Here is a 13473-nt window from a genome sequence, read left to right on the forward strand (position 1 = left end):
TCTCATCATAAGAATGCAATTTTGGTGGGTTTCGTTTGTTTCTTTCGTTTTATTGGTTCCACGCGTGTTCCACCACATAGAAGTAGCGTTTGCCTTTACGCTTCTTCAATTCCACACGTTTGTGAGTGAAACGACACTCTTTACGCTTCTTTTGTTGACAACATGTGGAACGCTGTGGAACAATTAAAATTGTAGAATGCTAACCAATTGCAAACTTAAATTGAGTTGAGTTTAGCAACATTCAGGCAAATATTTTCTGATGATTAAACATTAAATTTCAGGCTCCCAAAAGAAGTCGAGTTTTCAAACTTTAAAAAATAATTATTATTGATAATTTATGAAATTTTCGCCACATGTTCCTTTAAAAATATAATGTACAGTTCATCTAGAACACATGATCATAGGATTCTCGGTAGATTTGTAGATTTTATTATGCAATTGTAGCTATAGATCTGTTCCAAGGCCATACGAATTGTCAAATTTCATCCATAGACAACAGAACCTAAACAATTGCTCATGAAAAATGAGCTGTCACTATATATACGGGGCCTTAAAATTTCAGCGAAAAGCCAAGGTTATGTCGTCTATGGATGAAATCGTCGTGGTTCGGGTTGTCAAAGTTCGCGTTTACAGTTATTTGGAACAAACCTATTGAGCTAGAAAATCTGAGTACTTTTAAGCCAATATAATGACTGGTGAGACCGAATCCAAATATGTATTCTTGTTCTGAAATTTTCGAGTAAGTTAGAGTTGTTAAGGTCGGATGTTGTTGCAGTAATTATATTTTTTTAGGCTCCAAGAGATTGAAGGTTTTAATCAAAAATAGATCCGATTTTTTAGCCGCAACGCATCCATTTGTCAAGTCGGAATTCAATCATCACTTTTTTTAGATGTCGGATTTGGGCTTGTTGATTGGCAATGGCAACTCCGAATCCGATCAGAAACTTGTGAAAGTATAATGGTCTCATCAAAGGCCAGAGTTCAAAATTAAATACGCGTGATAAAATTAAATAATAGAACTCCATTTCCTACGCATTATAAGAACCTCTTTTTCTTGGATGAACTCTCATGGTTCTACTGGCAAGAAATTGATTTTCCGCGGTAATATTAAAATGAACGTTAAAATCGCGTTACATCTTTACGTCGAATTTTTTTAAAACATTGGTCGTTTCAAAGCAATCCAACAGCTTAGAAACCAAACGAGTAATACGACAATACAACAATTAATTGAAATGAATATTTAAATCGAATTGTTCTTTTAAATAATTTGTGAAACAATTCAGATATAACTTTTGACATCAACACCAAACATAATATTATTGTACGTCTTACATGTACACCATCCTACGTCTTAAACGTAAATCATGCTACGGCTAAAACATACATTTCGACGATGAGACCAATGGTTGAGTTATCAGTACATTTAACGTATTATCTGTACATTTTTCGTTTTATGCGTACATCACTACGTCTAGTACGTAGAATGTACGTCTAAAATGTAGATTTTGTACGTCTTGAACGTACATCCGAAATTTCCTTTTTTTGCGTGTGGTTTAAAGCTCTGAAATTGGAGAAATTGACAATCCCAGCAGTGGACACATTCGTAATGGACCTGTTCGCGTGTGGAAATTTTGTTTTCTTCCCGGTAACCGAGTCAAATTTCCCGGTATCTAAAATCGTAAATTTGATTTTTCGCCACATATTTTTCCCGATTTTTTCGATTTCCCGGTATCTAAAGAATTTTTCTGAAAACTTCCCGGTATCCAGGATACCGTGGATAGCGTGAATTTCCACACGCGGACCTGTTTGCCACAACCTCTTTGACGGAGTTACATGTTTATTCCGGACATTATCCTCGCCATCTGAGTGAACAATTAAACAGTATTGTTGAGCGAAATTGCAACATCCGCAAGTTAAGCATTCCAACTTCTTGGGGCTACTCTCCCGAGATTTTTTTAAAAGTCAAAAGCCTAAAGTATTTCGGTTTTGTGTTTGGTACTCGTCTCCTCGAACAGACAGCAAATAACTTGGAAGTGAAGGACCTGGAAAAGGTGGAGATCAAATTCGTTCGTATGAGTTCGACGTCACTCGATTCATTCGACTGTTTGAACATTTTGTTGAAAAAACTGGCTGCAAATGCTTCCATGCTAACGGACCTGTCCATTGAAATATTGAACCTTCACCACGATGATGATACTGTCTTCTTATTTGATAAGTGTCCGCTGCCGCTGAGCTTGTTTAACCTGCCGTCGCTTCGCTTAGACGTTATGTGTCCGAGCTTATACAGAGATCTGCCGAAAATGCAACCGAATTTGAAACATTTGGATCTGGTCATTTATGACTATGACGATTGTAGCGAATCTGATCAGATCATTTCTCTGATAAAAAATTTGAAGATTTTGGAAATCTTTCACATAAAAATAAAGGACTACTACAAACCGGCAGACGAATTGCGAAGCGAATCGGTCATCCGGCAAGTATTTGACGCCTGCTCCAAAAAAAGGCCAACGCTACATATGTACGTACAATACAACGAGCTTGGGTTCAGTATTTTTGGCGTGAAGGTAAATGAGTGATAGATTCTGGGGGTTTCGAAGTTCGTTCGAATTAAATTCGAAATTCGTTTCCATTTGCAGTTGAACTTCATGGATCGCAAGTCAACCGTCACCCATATTCCTTTCGAACTAAACTACCTCAGTGACTCCCTTGAACACCAGTCGCTGCTCCGTTGCTGATGCTACTAGCGTTCAGTTCCCCATCTACATTGTTTATTCACGCCGTTGGATGTAATTATAACATTTCCTACTTGATCAACTAATGTTACCCCTAAGTGAAATCAATTGTAAGGCAACAATCATCGTGAAATAATTTTTTTTCTTTATCTCTCCAATCAAAGTTCAAATCTCAGTCTTTTATCTTTGTCTTACTTTATGAAAAGAGTGGGTATGGCATCATGCAAGCAGGGTATGGTGTACATAATCTTAAATAAAGACCATTCAGGCAACGAGAAAATTTTGATTAAGTACATAGGAACGAAGGTGACCTGAGCGCATACTGGAAACTCCACAATTTTCTTTGTATCAACAATAACTTTTTCGAGCACAACCATTGATCATTTTCACTCGACGACTGCAAGATCACTAATGGTAGATTGAACGATATTCGAGTCTGAACATTTCCAGAATATTATCTGTGGGTAATGCCTTTCCAGTAAAAAATTGATTCAAGCATAACTGATGATATATCTGATGATATGTATGAATTGTTAACTGGGGCTTTACTTTGTATTCGATTTAAATAAATGTTCTGTGACAACATCGGCATTATAAAAATACTTAGAATTTTCTAAATAATCGGTTTCAGACAAGTCATTTTTTGATCGGAATTTATGGGTAGGCTTTGTGCCTTCGTTTCAAAATGATGTGTCTATCTGTATGGATTTTACTGCATGTAAACGTATAAAATGTACAAGAATCCGCAATGTGAAACTGTGTTACGAGACAATTTTTTCTTTTTACTTTCCATCTCTTGTTTTTATCAGTAAAATCTGGATATATTCATGGTTCAGATCATCGAAAAATTTGTTTATTTTTATTGAATACAACAACTCGAACAATTTTCTTTCTTTTACCATCGGTTTAGAACATGAATGAAAAAAAAGACAATAATAAATATAAGACGAGGCCGGAGAAGAGTCAATATCGTTGCCGAATAAAAATAATAATTAATAATCGTTATATTAGTACCTACTACACAGTTGTTAGATTCGCTCTAAAACGTAAGATGAGGATTTCGATTTTCATTACGAAATGTGAAAAGTAGTGACAAAACAGCAAAGAAGAAACTTGAACTTGATAATTGCCTCTATTATCTTACAAACTAGACTCGTACTTTAGAACAACATAACTAACTAAGCAAGCATTTCTGATTATATCTAGAAAATTAGATATATGGATTAGCTTTCGAAGCTTCAATTGTTTTGATATGGCAGATGTGACCACTTTCATATCAAATCAATTGACAACTGCAAATTGAATGTCATAAACTTTTGGTATGATGTATTTTCAAGTCATATGGTCACATATTTATTAATGCATTTATTAGATATTAGTCACAATTGACTCAAATAACGGTAAAATGCTCAAAAATATTGGTAAAAGGAAAAAATTACATTGGTAAGACCAGAAAAGAGTGTGGGTATCGTACAATACATTACGAAAATACTAAGGGACAGTTCATAAAGTGTATACAGTCAATAGACTGTAAACTTAGGGGAGGTCACGCATGAACCGACCTTTTCCCAATGAAGGTACACACTAGGTATGGTCTGTCCATACAAACCGGAGGAATTAGCGATTTCATATATAAAACTTACCTTTCAATGATTTTAATTGAAAGGGGAGTTTGTAGAGATAACGTAAATGTCTTCACAGGTTTAATACTCCATCTTTCCAAGGGCCAAATTAATAAATATGTAAGTAGAATAAGGTCCGTTGCTAACAGAGATTTTCTATCAGCACTCGTAATCTTTTTCTTATACGACATGTACATACCCACGGTATGTACATTATATGAAAGAGTGATTATACGAAGTCCCTGAAACCCCTGAAATGATTTTGATTGAAACTTTTTGCGATTTATCGAATATCTCAATGTTTTTTTGGGTCATTAAAAATAACTTTTGAACGGGTCTCTGAAAATACTGACGAAGAAGTTGAGAATTGACTAATAACCGTCATCTTCGTCAATATTTTCAAAGGCGACCGTCGCCACAGTGCAAAATTACGTACGTAATTGGTCATTTTATATTAACGTAATTTTGTGATAGCCGGGTCGTGTTGTTAGGGAGACAAATTCGTTGAGAAGTCTGTACGATAATTTTGAATAAGATTCATCTCACACCGTGTACCGAAAGGCAGTTCTATTTCCAAAATCACACAAGAAGCACACCTGAATGATATACTCAATGCACTTTAAGCATGAGTGGTAGGTTGGTAGGTACTCTAAATGTAATAAGGTACTGAAATTGAACAATGTAGTATTAAACAAATTTTCATACAAAATACTACTCTCTTTGGCGACTGTCATTACGATCACTCATGCTTGCATAGTGCATTGATCTGGCCTATAAACGTCAATTATTTTTGTCGCGCATATAATAACAATATCAAGAAACTATCAACTTAGCATTGCCTTTGTCGTCCACGTTCTTTTATCAATTCTTATCATTCTGCACACAACATGAACAATTTTCTTAAAGAAAATGGTCTGGACCACGCGATTCCTACCTTTACATGTAAGTTAAGTGAAAAATTGAATTGACTTTATCCCTTTTCATATTTGTGTAAATCTGATCTGTATAGATCACAAGATGGAAATGGACTTATTGAACGATCTGACTGAAAATGACATTAAAGAATTGCTGCCGGCAATTGGCGACCAAATAAGATTCAAGGAGGGCCTCCAGGTATAGAGTTATTTAATTTCAGAAATACGCTTTCGTGGCAATAATAGGTTAACCATTTCTCACCACAATTTAAAGAAAATGCGTGATCGAAAAAAGACGCGAAACTGTCGAGGAAGTAAGCCTCTGAAGGTGAGTGTTTCCTTACTATGACGACAGCTTAAGCAGTATGTTTCGTACAGAGAAGGGCCAAGTTTAAATTGTCTGCTGTTTCACGTGTCACGATTTTTTCATAATTTTCTAACAGGAAACCCCTGACGAGTCAAGTCATGTAGGAAATGATGCTAAGAGAAAGGAAATTGCTGTGCAAACATTGATATCGGTAAAGATATGAGTGTCTCAATTGATTTGCATGATCGTAAAGTTTCTTATTGTAATTTAAGCATAAGAAGCTTACGGAAAAGCTGTGCAATTCGGTAATCAAAATGATAGCCGATCACGTTTCTTTGTCGTTCTACCTTAAAGTAAGTCGTATGCTAAGCCATTGTAAATACATAAATGTTCATAAAAATTTGTTTGACTGCAGCATCAAAATGTTCTGAACAAGTGGGACCTGATCAACTACAGAAATGCCAGCCTCAATTGTCCCTTTTGTACACGAGATATTGCCCTGCGATATCGACCAAATACTGAAAGATTCACGTGGAATATTTGCAGTTTTCAGCGTCATTTGGACTGTGCGCATTCAAATCTTCCAAAATTGAAATTGAGAGCTGTTGGTAAGATTTTTTTTAAAAATATTTTTACTCTTCAAAGTTTCTGATCCATCAACGAAAAGTTAGATGACAACAGTAATATCTGCTAACCGGATCAAATTGCAGGCGTTTGGGCGAAAAAGGAAATTCTTGGCTCTAGAACTAGATCTTGTTTTGTTGTTCCTTATCGTAACATTACATTGTGAAGAAATTTAATATTAAATATTAATTCACAATGCTGACTGTCTGATTTTGTTGAGTGTTGTACAAAAATCCATAATCTCAAACAAAAGTACTTGAAAGTTACTGAATAGCCCCTATAACCGACCACACACTGTGTGCTATTAATTCGTTGGTATACTCCGCACAAAAAAAAACTTAAATAATAACTGATAGATCAACAAGCTCTGCCATCTTTCCATGGAGGCGACGGAAAACCCCAAGTACTTACTTTAAGGACCGAAGCGCGAAAGTGTAGATAATTCTTAACGAGTTTTGGTACGAAATTTCAACTGGATGTCATGTACATACTATTGCCTTTCCTGAGAAAGCCTTGGGTAAACGGTGTCAGACTATGTTTTTTTGCCTGTCCCATGCCAAAGTTGATTATCAAAGGAATCGTTCTTTAGGAATGTGAACCGAAAATATGTTTAATGTAATGGCAAACTGCCATGTAATGGTCAACTTTCGCATGGGGAAGGTAATAAAATAGATAACACGCACTGAATTTTGAAAAGAGACCAGAGAAATGTTAGGTTGGTACACATGTCGCCACATGCGTACCAACTTAACATTTTACTGAAAGAGACGCATCTTCTGTTCTGTGGTTTTCTGGTGCTTTTGTCAATTTTCTATGTATTTGAAAATGTTCCGGTATTGAAAGCAAGGTTCTGAAAGAACAGGTTAAGACACTTACGAAGGCGGGTGAAACACAAATCTTGACAATTCAGACATGTATATTGTTTGAACTGTCAACTTGACAACAAATTTTTTTTTAAGTTGAAATCGTCATATAAAATTTTCCAAACCTAGTTGGTGTTACAGGAAAATTTTGATTACACCGCCTTCGTGATCAACTCAAAAGTGTCTTAACCTGGTCTTTCAGAACCTTGATTCAAAGTTCCGTGCGTGTGCTCATTTACTTCAAATTTCTTGTTTTGAACCTTTATTAGCCAGGATAAAATGGAGAAATTTTGAAGTTTTTTTTGGGTTTGCAAAAAAAACGCAGGGTACCCTTTTCCAAGCCCTTTTCAGACAAGGACGTATTGACCCATTTACATCAAGCCCAAGCACATAAAATTTATACAATGTAAATGCAAATTTGTATGAGCAAAGTGAATGTGAATTAAAGTTGAATCACTTGGAACTTCTTTATCATATCTTTAGTCAATTTTCATTCATTTCCCGGCTGCTAGGAATTCCTCAACACCAACTGTATGTACGTGACTTTGGGGATCCTTGGTTAAAAAGCAATAGCAAATATTTCGGTACCTCAACGCACTTCCTTGTGCGTTAGTTTGACCCAAAAAAGTAAAATCTGTTAAAAATCCAATGTATAAAATTTTCATTTTAAATTCACTTCAGTTACACCGTGGAAATGTTCCTATCACCCAGGTATGTTGTACTAAGCTGTGTACTGCACAAAAAACTGCTTACTTCTAAATAACTTGTATTTTAAATAAATCGACCGTTGAACCGACATAAAAATTTGTATTCCAAAAAATGTACATTTTTGTCATTTCGCTGTCATCAATGAAAGTTTCTTTGTGTCATAAAACTCAAAAGTGTAAACCCTGTCAACAGCACATGGTTTCATTTTGACATTTCCATAAAAACAAATAATCCAGTGCAGACATCAGAGTTGGTTTGCTCAATTAAAATGGAAATATTAAGCGATAAATCAATCGAAAATGAATCGGACGGAAGTGAAGAGTCGGCAGACGAGTCAATGGACGAAACTGAAGTGATATCAGAACCAGAAGCTCCAAAGAAAAAGAAGAAGCGAGGAATTGTTTACATTTCATCAATTCCGAAGTTCATGACAGTGGCTATTTTACGCGAACAATTGGGACGATACGCATCCATCGGAAGAGTCTATTTACAAGCAGCAGAAACAAAAGGTATTTGTGGTGACTTGACTATGTCTTTGGTAACATTTTGAAATTTAACGTAACAATCCTTTGTAGAAAACGCAAAGAAACGCAAAATTCGACGACATTTCACAGAGGGATGGGTAGAGTTTGAAAGCAAACGTGCGGCAAAACAAATAGCAGCGTCGTTAAATAATGCACCAATCGCCACCAGAAAGAGTTCAAAATTCTGCGACATTCTGTGGTGCCTTAAATACTTACCGAGATTCAAATGGACGCACTTGAGCGAACGTCTGACCTACGAAAAGGCGGTGTACAATCAACGATTGAAAACGGAAGTCGCTCAGGCTCGAAGAGAAGCCACATTCTTCCAGGATAATTTGGACAAAAGTGAAAGAATCAAGAAGAAAAAGAAGAAAATGCAGCTGGCCGCGTAAATATTTGTTAACATTAAAGTAATGTACAGTAAGTCTGTTGTGTCCTTTCATTTCTGTGTTATGATTTTGCTGTAATAGGTTCATATTCATACTGACCTGCAGCAGTCGCTAGTCGTCCAAATTTTTAAATTTACAGTGACGAGTGATGATGTAAGGCCTGGCCCATTACGGTAATTCAGCCTTATGATCCAAGCTCGGTGAATTCCTTCTTGATTGATGTCAGCAGTTTAGCAGGCTTTGTTTATTGTGCTTAATGAGAATCAGCCATCTATGAATGTAAAGAACCGCTAACCAGACAATTTGTCTGCTTCAGTCATTTTCTCAGAACAAGTATAGCTCGTTGTTGAACGTTGAACAGGGTTGTAGCATTATCGACATTTTTAGCAGAATGATTGTCCTCAAAGTCTTTGATACTTCGACGTTCACCTCCACATTATTAACTCTCATGATGTGGAAGGAATTGAATGTTCAACGAACTTTAAATTGGTTAGCCTGTTTCAGATGGATGTCATATCATCTGTTACAAAATGAAAACAAAATTGGGAATAAACGACCGACTTTGACGAATGCGGTATAATAAATCCAAGTCAGTCGTTACCCGATAGTAAAACTGCAGATATGCTTGCCGTCTGTGAGTGAACCGTGTAGAGTGGAGAATTTGATATTAAAAACAATTTCTTATTATTAAATAATAGATACTCAATCCTTTATCAGTGAAGGAACCAATCCCATCCTTCAGATGGGGCTTAGATAAAGCTTAGATGGGACCTAGTCGTGGAAGAAAATTTCAACAAATTTCGACCAGTATCAAAGTTCGTAGTGTTGGCACAAATTTACTCATCTCATTGTCAATTTTATCAGTTTTATTAAACAGAAAAGCTTATGAATTACAAACTAATCAAATTGAATTCCACCTCTACAGCGAAACGATTCTCACCAAATCGCTATGGATGCCGTTGAAATGCTTAGTATTAACGATTGTTCCGTTGAACATAATCTTGAAAATTTTGAAATGTCTCTGAAGCAGACTCCCAGGCATTTTCATGTGCTTGTGCAGCCTGATCAATCGCATGTTGATGAGCATCGAAACCACCGATGTCATCATTGATGCCTGGGGCAGCGTAAGCCTAATTCAAGGAAAGATTGTTTTTAGTCTATTTATCACAAATGGTCAAAAGTCTTTCTTACCGCAACAACACAAAACGCAACGATCAAAATTAGCAATTTCATTTTACACCGTTTATCAATGGTTCAAAAATATTTATGTGTGGTTGGCGATGTCCAACGTCGGCTTATATAGCGCAAGTTTTGCTGATTAATTAGCGCCATGGAAATGAACAAATGTTAAAAGATTCTGCAGTGTCTGTGGTTTCGGGTTTTTCTGGATATTTAACCAAGCATTGGAAATTACCATCGTCGTATCGATTCCTGGAATAATTTTAATTTTATGGTAACTTTTCATTAGCGACTACTTTAACAGTCGTTTACGTCGCACATACATATACTTGGTACACGCACATTGTCAGTGACAGTTTGCATTTCAAATTGTTAAAAGGAGAAATTTAGACTTCCTATAACATGTACAACATATCAGAACATATCGAATTTACGGTCAGCGTGGAACAGAAATATCGACATTAATAAAACATGATGATTAAATAATAGAAGAGATTTGGAAATTGGAAAGACTGTATCTATCACACTACATTTTTGTGAAAATCCGGAGCCCTCGAAAACGAAATTATTAAATTTCAAGATTTTTTTGAAAAGTAGTGGAATTTAATGACTCTCTGAGTCTGTACCATACATATATTTGAGTAAAAGACATTCAATTGTAATATTATCTTGAAATTTAATAATTTCGTTTTCGAGGGCTCCGGATTTTCGAGTAGACTGACTGCGATTGAAAACTGAATCATCAACAGTACTTGTTGTGGATCAAGTATGGCATGTTTGGTATCGTTGAAAAGCTTATTCCTCAGGCTACTAGGGGCAAATAAGTTTGAAATAAGGCTACCAGAAAGGTACAGAAGTGGCCAAATTTCACCGAGGGTAGCGGAAAAATTAACTTCTCTGAAAATGTAACTTAAAAGAACATTTTCAAAAAAAAAATTTCGCCATTTGAAAGAGCTTATTAACCGCGTCTAGAATCAATTTGCACTGGCTGGCGCGGAAACTTTGTCAAAGATATATCACTCTTCGAAAATGGTGAAATTTTGACTTTCAACAGTTATTGCTCCGAGAGCAGATGATCGAAGGAAATATTTTTTACACAGTATATCTTAGAATTTTTCCCTCTACCGATCCCCATTAAAATTTGTGATCAGGCTGTGTCTGTCTGCTTGTGGTAGCGCATCCACTGGTTCTCAGTAACGGCTCAGGGGTTCGGGCAAATTTTTTCCTGTGTGATGTTCTTGTCCATCACTCATTATAAATATGAAAAAAAATTATTGGTGGTCGGCGGTCCCTATTTAATCTCGTTTCAAACCAACCGTGTTACGTTTGTATACACTGTCAAGTTTCAGTAACCTTTTTTTGGAGTGCGCTGAACCACCACATTCTGTTAATGGTCTTGTGCTAGCTGGGAAATTGCTCTTCACCCTGACTGTTTTATCGTAGTGTTAGAAAATCCAAATCCGCTACTTCGTTACTCCGTTACTCGAGTTCACGCCGTAGGTGCACCTTCAATTTCCAAAAATACCGCATATCGGGTCATTTTTAATTCAGTTTTGGACATTGATTATATGACTTCAGCGTCATTTTGTGCAACTATCAGTAGTTGTAAATATTTAATTTTTCGGCGCAACTTGTCATCTTCAAGGCTGTAAACTTTGAAGAGGTCCCGCAGATACAGATAGGCGGGTGACACACACAAAATTTGACATTTTCGTAGAAAATTGATTCTCAAATTTGACAATTTCATAGTAGGTGAATTCTGTTTTGTGTGTCTAATAAAATGGGGGTCTGTGTGACGTCACCAACAGTCTATCTCGAGAGATACACCACCTTGCCATCTCTCGAGTGTAACTCTGTTAAAAAAAATCATATTCCCATCTCCCTGCTGAAAATATCTTGCATTGCAACCGCTGCCACCTTGTGCTGTCATTTTATTATTTCCGAATGAAAGCTCCGCTCAACTCCATCTACAAACAATAATTGCAACTGTCATCCGGCCAAGGTAAACAAGGTAAAAAACATTTTGAGTCAGTTCAATAATGAATGCCTCCAAGTATATTGTCGTGTTCGAAACGTCGTGCATTGTTACATTAAATTTTAGTCCATAATAAATGAATAAATTTTTGTAAAAAAGCGTAATAAATTGCTATTAATGTGAATGGTGTACAGTGTTCTAAATTTTGCATCGTTTAGTGTAATTAAATAACGAAAAATTCAAGAAAAACAGTCTGTGGCTGTAAGCAGGTGGTGTTTTGTTTGTGGTTACGAAAAATGTACTCAACGATTTGAAAACTTGTATTTGTGAAATAATTTGGTTGTTCAAATGCTTAAACAACCGACATGTGGATGCCAATATGTTACTGAAAAGGATACATAAATGTGAGAATTATTTCAATAAATTGTTTTCTTATTTTTGTAAAAAAAAATATTTCCGATTGAACATTGTGATGACCAAGACCATTTCAGTTGAAAAGTAAAAGTCAAACAGAATTTTGAAATTCTATATAAACACACTCAATGAACGGCCGGATCGCATTTCGCGAAACTCGACAGTTTAGAATATAACCGAGTGGCAGTTTTATGTTATTTTCATTTTCACCGGTTGCCATAGCTAGCATATCGACCAAACAAATGTTATGTTTATTTTTGTCCCATTGGAGCGTGTATGTTAAACATGTTGTATCGAAAAACAAAAAAACTAAAATATATTTCGTCATCTACCTTTCGAGTTTCAAATTCCCATTTGAAGTTACAATTGAAATCCTTTTGGTATGTTACAATGTTTGCATCAAAGTCAGTTGAGACGAGGATAAAAAAAAATTAACAGAAAAAAAAACTCATTCCTGACGTAACGTATTATATCTTGGCTATTACCTAGACGTTATTCCTCACATCAATCGACGTGCCTATTTCATGAATAAAAACTGGTTTTCATAAAACCGAACGAAGTTAAGTATGAAAAGCAACACAAAAAACTACTTGTCGATGTAATTTAAAAAAAAAAAGAGTCCGTTGCGTTGTGTTGTGTGGTATTTTATATACATACATTAAGACCATTTCGAAAGAGTTCCTGTGTAGCGGTTTGACATTGAAATCGTATTCATCTTTCCACGAAATTGTTTTAATTCGTATGCCTAAAACGGTCTAATGGTCGCATTTATCTACAATCTTATTGACCCAAATTGTTTTGACCACCTCAACCTCTTTGCTATTGTATAGTTAATGATTGAAAATTGAAATTGATTTTTCATTCCAATTTCATCGGCTTAATGCAGTGTCGGTAGGCTTATTAGTTTTTATGATTACGATTTTTTTTTCTTCTTACAAAGTAATTAACGAGTTACGATAAATGAAAGTAAACAAAATGATGTTCATCTTATTATACCACAGAGAACGTCAAATGTGTGATAGTTCTCTGGGTAAAAATGTATAAATTTATGAATTGCTCAAGGTAAAGCGAACCACACAACAGTTCAACGTTCAATGATCTCGGTGTGTAAGTGAATTTTTAGAGATTCGGTTAATCGAGGAAGCAATAGGAACATTTGGTTTGTTTTGAATGATTCTTTTGAATTTCGACTGACCGAAATCGGCGCTATTTATTCCGGGTC

General features: G+C 35.8%; 4 protein-coding genes and 1 long non-coding RNA gene across 7 annotated transcripts in view; 4 read left to right on the top strand and 1 right to left on the bottom strand.

Moving 5' to 3' along the window:
- The first annotated feature begins 1815 nt into the window (after window positions 1–1815).
- On the top strand, window positions 1816–2807 carry LOC119068845. The gene is made up of 2 exons (XM_037172661.1): window positions 1816–2564; window positions 2637–2807. The coding sequence occupies exons 1-2, from the start codon at window positions 2073–2075 to the stop codon at window positions 2733–2735; spliced, it is 591 nt and encodes a 196-aa protein (XP_037028556.1). The 5' UTR covers window positions 1816–2072; the 3' UTR covers window positions 2736–2807.
- Window positions 2808–5170: 2363 nt separating this feature from the next.
- On the top strand, window positions 5171–6377 carry LOC119068847. Of its 3 annotated transcripts, none has more exons than XM_037172662.1 (7): window positions 5171–5296; window positions 5364–5467; window positions 5543–5596; window positions 5712–5786; window positions 5848–5928; window positions 5991–6183; window positions 6286–6377. In XM_037172662.1, the coding sequence occupies exons 1-7, from the start codon at window positions 5242–5244 to the stop codon at window positions 6363–6365; spliced, it is 642 nt and encodes a 213-aa protein (XP_037028557.1). In that variant the 5' UTR covers window positions 5171–5241; the 3' UTR covers window positions 6366–6377. The 3 variants fall into 3 exon arrangements, with proteins under 3 accessions (XP_037028557.1, XP_037028559.1, XP_037028558.1); XM_037172664.1 differs by having other exon boundaries at window positions 6243–6327; XM_037172663.1 differs by having other exon boundaries at window positions 6247–6326.
- A 1593-nt stretch (window positions 6378–7970) lies between these two features.
- Window positions 7971–8718, top strand: LOC119068849 (activator of basal transcription 1-like). Its single transcript, XM_037172665.1, has 2 exons — window positions 7971–8279; window positions 8346–8718. The coding sequence occupies exons 1-2, from the start codon at window positions 8039–8041 to the stop codon at window positions 8684–8686; spliced, it is 582 nt and encodes a 193-aa protein (XP_037028560.1). The 5' UTR covers window positions 7971–8038; the 3' UTR covers window positions 8687–8718.
- Window positions 8719–9530: 812 nt separating this feature from the next.
- On the bottom strand, window positions 9531–9972 carry LOC119068850. The gene is made up of 2 exons (XR_005086235.1): window positions 9875–9972; window positions 9531–9813 (listed from the first exon to the last, which is right to left on the bottom strand). It is a non-coding gene; the product is annotated as an uncharacterized LOC119068850 (long non-coding RNA).
- Window positions 9973–11890: 1918 nt separating this feature from the next.
- Window positions 11891–13473, top strand: part of LOC119068853 (partitioning defective 3 homolog) — a 62418-nt gene continuing 60835 nt past the window's right edge. The window contains exon 1 of the mRNA XM_037172677.1: window positions 11891–12241. The gene's annotated coding sequence lies outside the window, so the exon portion shown is untranslated. The remainder of the gene's footprint in view (window positions 12242–13473) is intronic.

This window comes from Bradysia coprophila (genome assembly GCF_014529535.1).
Source record: "Bradysia coprophila strain Holo2 chromosome X unlocalized genomic scaffold, BU_Bcop_v1 contig_20, whole genome shotgun sequence".
Taxonomy (NCBI): domain Eukaryota; kingdom Metazoa; phylum Arthropoda; class Insecta; order Diptera; family Sciaridae; genus Bradysia; species Bradysia coprophila.

Coding starts and splice junctions, on each gene's coding strand:
- LOC119068845 (XM_037172661.1), top strand. CDS start 2,073: ATGAGTTCGACGTCACTCGATTCATTCGACTGTTTGAACATTTTGTTG. Junction 2,565..2,636: donor TCAGTATTTTTGGCGTGAAG/GTAAATGAGTGA, acceptor TTCCATTTGCAG/TTGAACTTCATGGATCGCAA.
- LOC119068847 (XM_037172662.1), top strand. CDS start 5,242: ATGAACAATTTTCTTAAAGAAAATGGTCTGGACCACGCGATTCCTACC. Junction 5,297..5,363: donor CGCGATTCCTACCTTTACAT/GTAAGTTAAGTG, acceptor TGATCTGTATAG/ATCACAAGATGGAAATGGAC. Junction 5,468..5,542: donor GATTCAAGGAGGGCCTCCAG/GTATAGAGTTAT, acceptor CACAATTTAAAG/AAAATGCGTGATCGAAAAAA.
- LOC119068849 (XM_037172665.1), top strand. CDS start 8,039: ATGGAAATATTAAGCGATAAATCAATCGAAAATGAATCGGACGGAAGT. Junction 8,280..8,345: donor ACAAGCAGCAGAAACAAAAG/GTATTTGTGGTG, acceptor AATCCTTTGTAG/AAAACGCAAAGAAACGCAAA.